Source organism: Rhodamnia argentea, chromosome 1 (assembly GCF_020921035.1).
Source record: "Rhodamnia argentea isolate NSW1041297 chromosome 1, ASM2092103v1, whole genome shotgun sequence".
Classification (NCBI taxonomy): Eukaryota; Viridiplantae; Streptophyta; class Magnoliopsida; order Myrtales; family Myrtaceae; genus Rhodamnia; species Rhodamnia argentea.
The window spans coordinates 27,438,843-27,445,817 of NC_063150.1; the positions used below are offsets into that span (position 1 = coordinate 27,438,843).

The 6,975-nt window shown below is 40.0% G+C and overlaps 1 protein-coding gene across 2 annotated transcripts; it reads right to left on the reverse strand.

Moving 5' to 3' along the window:
- Positions 1-5: 5 nt before the first annotated feature.
- Positions 6-6,650, reverse strand: LOC115751800 (cullin-1-like). Of its 2 annotated transcripts, XM_030689802.2 has the most exons (20): positions 6,616-6,650; positions 5,880-6,046; positions 5,674-5,773; positions 4,433-4,618; positions 4,186-4,233; positions 3,891-4,094; positions 3,727-3,804; positions 3,525-3,614; positions 3,349-3,429; positions 3,203-3,265; positions 2,240-2,275; positions 2,069-2,155; positions 1,840-1,989; positions 1,701-1,756; positions 1,481-1,601; positions 1,220-1,381; positions 877-1,020; positions 523-741; positions 265-432; positions 6-164 (listed from the first exon to the last, which is right to left on the reverse strand). In XM_030689802.2, the coding sequence occupies exons 2-20, from the start codon at positions 6,011-6,013 to the stop codon at positions 63-65; spliced, it is 2,229 nt and encodes a 742-aa protein (XP_030545662.1). In that variant the 5' UTR covers positions 6,014-6,046; positions 6,616-6,650; the 3' UTR covers positions 6-62. The 2 variants fall into 2 exon arrangements, with proteins under 2 accessions (XP_030545662.1, XP_048135603.1); XM_048279646.1 differs by lacking the exons at positions 6-164; positions 265-432; positions 523-741 and having other exon boundaries at positions 912-1,060.
- Between the last annotated feature and the right edge of the window lie 325 nt (positions 6,651-6,975).

Sequence of the window (6,975 nt, forward strand, 5' to 3'; positions counted from 1 at the left end):
AACCCATCTGCCATTCCCGTATCTGCAGCAACTTCTGCAGCTGGGCAGCAGACGAGCATTTTTCATGCAAGATATCTGAACAAATTAGGATTATCTTTGTCCCTCTCCAGATAGTCCCGAGTGATCAAATCTTCTATTCGCTTTTTGATCGCCTTGAAATCAGGCTGCAATGGACAAGTTGTCAGTTAATACAGACGAACCAAAATTTGCAAGGGAGATGGGCCAAAAAAAACATTAAGGGAAAAAGTAGAGATCATTAGAGACCTTAAACATGCGTCCTAACTGCTCGACACACTCCATAACCAGCTGTTGATGACCTAAAACTTTCCGACTCTTCATGATGCGCACAATTGACGCGTCTATAGCATAGCGTCGATCCTTATCAACGTCTTCAATTACTTTCTTTTTCTCGTCCACAGGAGGGAGTGGAATCTGTTGATTGGCAGATTGCAGTCATTTCGCTGCATAGGAATTGAAAGCTAACGAAAAAAATCTGGAAAAATGTCAAGCAACAATAGATACCTTGATCCTCCTCATTTTGTCGATGAATTTCGCATTAAATTGAAAGTGATCAGTCGGTAATATTGTCTTCGTGTTGGGCTCTTTATTGAGAATTTTGTACTTGGCACACGACAAAGAGTGCAGAAGTCTAACAACGTCGTCGTCGCTCAGATTTAACTGATTCATGATCTCTGAATAACTCAATCTCTCTGATGTGTTGAAAAGCAGCAAAGCAGATGCCTATCCATAGAAAAGAACAACGGTTAAACCCATTTGCATGTGTCACTTTGTGGTACGTAACCCCTTCCATCTATCCCGGTGACTGTGGAGTGGGGAACTAAAGGAAAAGAGGTTGAACAATTCCATTCAAGAAACCTGATAGGTTGTGACAATGAGCTCCATGGTTTTTGGTTCAAATTTTCCGATGATGTTACAAGTACCCAAGGAGTATATCCACGTTAGTTTTCTGTGCTTCGTTTTTGTCTGATAGAATTCCTTGAAAACTTCAACGCACCTTACCTACAATGACACAAAAACGAGAAAGTGATATGAGCAAAACCTGCAAAAAGCAATTTTTTTTTTTTTTTTGGTGGGGGGGGTTGTTGTTTGTGTAAGGCAACAAGTGGGGAAGGGCTAAAACATAAATATACTTGTACGGGCACCATACAGAATAATTTCCTGAAGAAACAGAGAAAGATAAAAAGGCTGACAAGCATACCATCTCTGCTGGAAGGTTCAAATCGAAAGATTTGTAGCTTGGCCAGAAGCCAGTTGTCAGAACAGTAACTGTCAGATCAATCCCAGGACTTGCATTAGGATTGTTGCTGAGATACTCTTCAAAACTGTTTTGGTTTTCCCTTGCCAATGTCAAATCTGTCACCTGAAAGAAGAGTAATTCAGCAAATTGTGGAAAATAGTTGGCCCAGCATCAAATATAGCGCAAGTCATTCAATCAGCAGGGACACCAAGAGCAACCAACCATTCCCTCCATCTTTGAAGTGAATTGACCACCACATTGTTGCTTTAGCTTGGTCAAAATACTTCTCTCATGATCATCATTAGCACTCTTATCAAAGAGAAGCCGCCTTGCAAGCTTTTTCCTGCCAGAGTACACAAAAAATTGATTCTATCAATATGGTTTGCCCACAGAGAACTTCTGATTGCAGGCACGTAATAGGGAGAGATGAAGAAATATCCACCTATAGAACTCGGCAAATAGATCTTTATCACTGATATAGGCAAGCAGCTTCACCACCTGTTCAATGACCAAAGAAAAAGGAATCAGGAGCAGTAGAATGTCATGATCAGCCCATTCGGGGTCTAAGTGCCAAATAATACCTTCTCAAGCGTTTCCTCAATAGCTTCATCACTCAACTTCTCACTGCCACCTTTCTTTAGTATGTTGTCACAAAAAGTGGCCAGCAGTTCTGCACTTGAGCTTCCACCGACTCCCTTATTGCAGAAGACCTCAAAAGCCTCCTTTAGAGCCTATAGAAGAGCAGAGAACATGACATTAAGCGTAAACACGGGATGCCCAGAGGCAGAACCAGCAGCAGCAGCAGCATACCTTATGAAAAAGAGTGTGATTCTGGAAACAATCGTTGACATATGCTAGGTACTTATCATGTAATTCAATCACTTTCCTCACAAAAACCTGCAAAACGTGCACCAATATGAGCTTCGTGTCAATATTCAGCCTCCATCCAAAGATAGATGTGAAAAAACCAGATAAAATTACTTGTTCTTGCAGACCAACCACATCCTTCTTCTCAGCCTACAAATAAACCAACAGTCATGAGATCAACACTTCTAAGAAACAACTGTTCAACAGGATCTTGAAGCTGATTGCATCAGAACAATGAAAATATGCAGTGTATACAAGTTTTCCAGTAATCCAGTTTCCTGTGAAAATGTGGAAACTATGCTTAGCAGCAACAATTTCTATTTTACTTTTATGGGCCAGAGATATTCAGGAAAATGGACTTTCCAACTACTAATAAGCAATGTGCAACAGGATGAGAATGATGGACTGTTTCAGTGGTCTTAGTTCAAGTCTCTCACTCCAACTTCAGAGGTTCAGACTTAGCAATTATTTGCATGCATGCCCCTGTTTATCCTTCAGTGCCTTGAAACTCACATCACCAAGTGATGAAAAAATAACAACAAATGGTGCATGCACCAGTCCAACATGCCCACTTGCTTAAGAAATATGAAAAGAGCAATAGCAAAAATCCCATAGGATGTGCCAAATTTACTACAGAAGTTCGAATAGGAGCATGCATCAGATGACCTCTAATCACCTCTTAAATTTGCTTTCTCATGACCAATTTAAAGACGGTAACCAAAACGGCTCATCATGAAGTGTCCTCTGTTTTTCCCAACCAGAGGTGTATCAATACACAAATAAACACCTCTATGCGTTTGTGATATGTCTTGCACAAAATATCTACAATTCTGTCACTTCATTGTCTTGACCTGTACACCTCTTATGATTTTACGAAAGATGAAATGTCTTCTCAGATACAAGAATCCAAAATCTACCAGTAAAAATCCTTTTAGCCAAGTGAAATTAGATATCCTTCAAAAGAGAGAATTTTCTAAGACTTGCTAAGATTCTATGCCTTATGAAGCCCTATAAAAGCATGCACTTTAGCAATTTGAAAAGCTAAACAAGTACAAGAAGCAAAATAAATGTGCATACTTTCTTGTTGCTTGCTGCATCTTCAGCTTGTTTGACCAAGGCTGTACCTTCAGCAGTAACATGCTGCGCAACACAACGAAAATAAGTTCGAGAAAATGTAAAAAAATCTATTTCCCTAGAGAAAGCACGAGTCTACAGTTAATTACCTGTTTAAATATATTTGCAACAGGATCCAAGCCCCTGGGTATTTTAGAAAACAGCCTGAACATTCTAGACAAGTCCTCTACCTGAAAAACAAACATTTGAGTCAGTAATCAAGCATCTCCCTTTACACAAATTAGAAGTTACAAAGGGAAAAATATGAAGAAAGCAAAGCAACCACCTTGTCATCTCTAAGCAATGCATGACATCCGGAGTGCTCTTTTTCAAGCAGTTGGTTTGCATAGACAGACAGCAACTCATGTTGAACTGTCTGCAGAAAACAGGAAGTAAAACTTGCAAATTAGAGTTGATAGAGCGAGTACAAATGATATACCGCAACTCCATCCAGAATTCTCATTCCAAAAGTGAAACCAATTATCAACCTCAAGTAACTTCGGCTCACTACTTGAATGCAGGTAATGAGAAACCCTGTCTCTCTCACGTTTAAGACACTCTTCAGCCTGTGATCGCCAATAACATGGATTAATATCGATAGAAACTATCCACTGCAACATTTCAGGCTAATGGTATAAAGTGTAATCATTGCCTTCAGCATGTAATCTGGACAAGAGTCTTCTAGTATCCAATTTGAAGCCTTCCTAGAATAATAAGCAGCAGTATCTTCAAGCAGTGATTCTTCAAAGTCACTTTCATAACGATCCATTTTCCCCATCCCAATTTCAACAAATATATCCAAAACATTCTTCAGTAAAGCTCGGTCAATTTGCTCTCCCTCTCGTTCTTGATCAATCTAATCAAAATTCAAGCCAGTATAAGAACTAAATAGATTTCTAGAATTAAGAAAACTGTCAAGAATCAGAGGGCTTGGAGTACAATCATACCAGAGAGATAACTGCATCCCTCACTTTTGCATATAACTCCTTATATACCTGAAAACATCATCAATGAAGTGCATTGAGATTTGTATCAAAAAAAAAAAAAAAGTGCATTGAGATAATTGTCAACAACATATGAAAGTGATCGACATTGTGAAACTGCAGTCAGCAGAATTCCGGCATATTTCAACCATGAACTTTTCTGCAGATGATCAGCAGAAAGATGGCATCACACATGAGAGGTAACTCGTACCAGATCACGAAAGCCAGTCAGGCCAACTTCGTTAAGGGGCGGCAATGATCTTCGAGCAATGAAGTACCGATCCAGATAATAGAAGAAACGAGATAACCACCTCACCATCACCTTATGGTTTGCCCACCTTTTAACAAGTTCTCTCAGCATAAACTCATCATGCTTCTCCCTCAATGAAGGCAATACCTAAATCAAAGACAAACCTCGAAATTAATGGAGATAGAATAATCAAGAATCCAAAGGATATGTAATCCACTGTGAAAAATATGTATTTCAATCTGGAAAGGGTTAATTATGAAATTTCTAAGCTTGTGTCATTGGGGGATGTCCATGTCATGAATACTACCATCTCACTTTCAACCATCAGCAGGATTAAGTACTGACAAAATAGTTTCTGCCTAAAGATGCAATGATTAAGGGAAAGGGGAGAAAGCTTCATATAGCATGTCAAGAGGTCAACAAGGACTTCATAAATACACTGATTGAATTCTTACCTTCCATCAGAAGAATCAATGAATCAATCGCACTAATTATATCAGATTTACACCAAAGAACTAATAGGTGTACTAATAGGTGTACTAGAAAGGCACTTCTGGGTATATACAATATCCACCAATTATATCAGATTCACACCAAAGAACTAATTGGTGTAATAGAAAACTTGGTGTATATTGTATAAACCAACAAGTCTTAGTTATTTCTCATGTCGCACAGGAGACGGCATTCAAATTCGATCACTTCACTATATAGCTCGTACTTCTTGAAAACTCTGCCATATAACTCGAAACTTATTGTTCATTAGTGTCATAATTTTCTCAGATCGTTTCCAATTGATGATCTTATCTTGGCATAATTTTCCTACTTCAACTACAACAAGGAGATCCAGTTTTTCACTCGAAAAAGGAGGAGTCGTCATATCTCAGAATCTGAAGCCTTTTTCGTATGAAAGATTTTTTGGTCTAAAACTTCATATCAATCATTCACAATCCGCAAACCTCAATCATTGGAACAAATGCCAACTGGCACCTCAAAACTAGCATTAATTTTGAGGAACACCACCCCGGAAATTTTTTTAACATAAATCAATGGCAACTCTTTGGGCCCGTATGTTATACAATAAACAGATGGAACTTCAATTTCCAGAGCAGTTTTTAACTATCATTGTATCTTGCATATTTCTCATATGCCCATCATGGAACTAAATGAAAAGAGCACAAACAACACGATTTCTAATTTCTCACCATTGAAGTGATGTACTCTTCAAAAGATTCTCTGTACTTGTCATACAGTTGCTGCGAGTAGTCATGAGGAGGCTTTTGAGTACACATGTTGTAAATCGTTCTGCAGATAACATCAACAAAGTCAACAACTGTCCACAAATGATATCATCATGCGGCTCAGCGAGCAGGCACGCATAGAAAAATAACAGAGAACAGAGGCTAAATACGTGTAGAGCATCATGTAGTCCTCAGAGCTGAACTGGCTCTCCGGAAGCCCCTCAAGGAGGTTCTTCAGCTTTGTGATACCCTTCTGCATGAACTCCCATCCTTGCTCTAGGTCGATGGTCTTCCGGTCGTTCATCTTGCTAGAACCACACCTTAACTCTCAATTCCTCTGCAGGAAGAACAAATTCACAGCTAAGAATCTCACCAATGCACAAGGACCAAAAACACCAAAACCCACCAGGTCAACAACTAAGAGCCAATAAGACGAAGGTCACAAGCTTCAACTTTCTAAATCGCCGATGACAACTGCAAGCCCTAAGAGGCAACACAGCTATGTTCCCCCCGTCCCCCTCTTCGGGTCCCTAAAAAAAACCCCATGCGTTGAAGCCCTAAATTGCATCAAAACGTCATCACTCCCCAAACAGAAGCCACCTGGCCACACCGTATCCCCACACTTTCTACGCAAGCGCAGAAACGAAGCTGAAGGCTCCCACCGGCCCCACCAAACGAAAACCCAAACAAAAAAAGCTCCAAAAACACGCAGCAGCAATCACTGACAGATCACGGCCACGAAGAACGCGAATTTGCACGAGCGAGAACCAGCAGCCTCGCGACGGAAGCCTAAGAACGACGTCGGGCGCAAGCACGGACGAATCAAAAGGAGGCCCAAAAAAAAAAAAGGACGCAGAAGAAGATCAACAAACGGACAGCCACACATAAGATAGAGAAGGGAGTGACCTGATTCGCGGAGCAGCGAGAGGGACCGAAACTCGCAATCGCAGCGAAATCAGTTTGAAGGAGAGGGGGGTGGAAGAGAGATGACGATGACTGGGGAGACCGGGTCGGACCCTCTCCATGTATCATTCCCCACTAAGAATAAATAAATCGTAGAATGCGTTAAAAAGAATTTTGATTTCTTCGAGTTTTACTCTTTCTTTGTTATATATGAAGAAGAGGTTTTTTTTTTTTAAATTTTTTTTCAAATGCTAAAAATATTTTGACAATTGAAAAAAAAAAAATTCGAATCAGCGACTGACTTGGGATTTTTTTTTTTCGGACGAATCGAACGAGCCTCGCCGGCGATCCTCCTCGAACATG

What these genes read in the sequence shown, in the direction of transcription:
- LOC115751800 (XM_030689802.2), bottom strand. Translation starts at nt 6,013, where the DNA reads ATGAACGACCGGAAGACCATCGACCTAGAGCAAGGATGGGAGTTCATG. An exon ending in GTGAGCCGAAGTTACTTGAG is followed by an intron (nt 3,615 to 3,726) that starts GTTGATAATTGG and finishes TGTTTTCTGCAG; the next exon opens with ACAGTTCAACATGAGTTGCT. An exon ending in TGGTTGGTCTGCAAGAACAA is followed by an intron (nt 2,156 to 2,239) that starts GTAATTTTATCT and finishes CACGTTTTGCAG; the next exon opens with GTTTTTGTGAGGAAAGTGAT.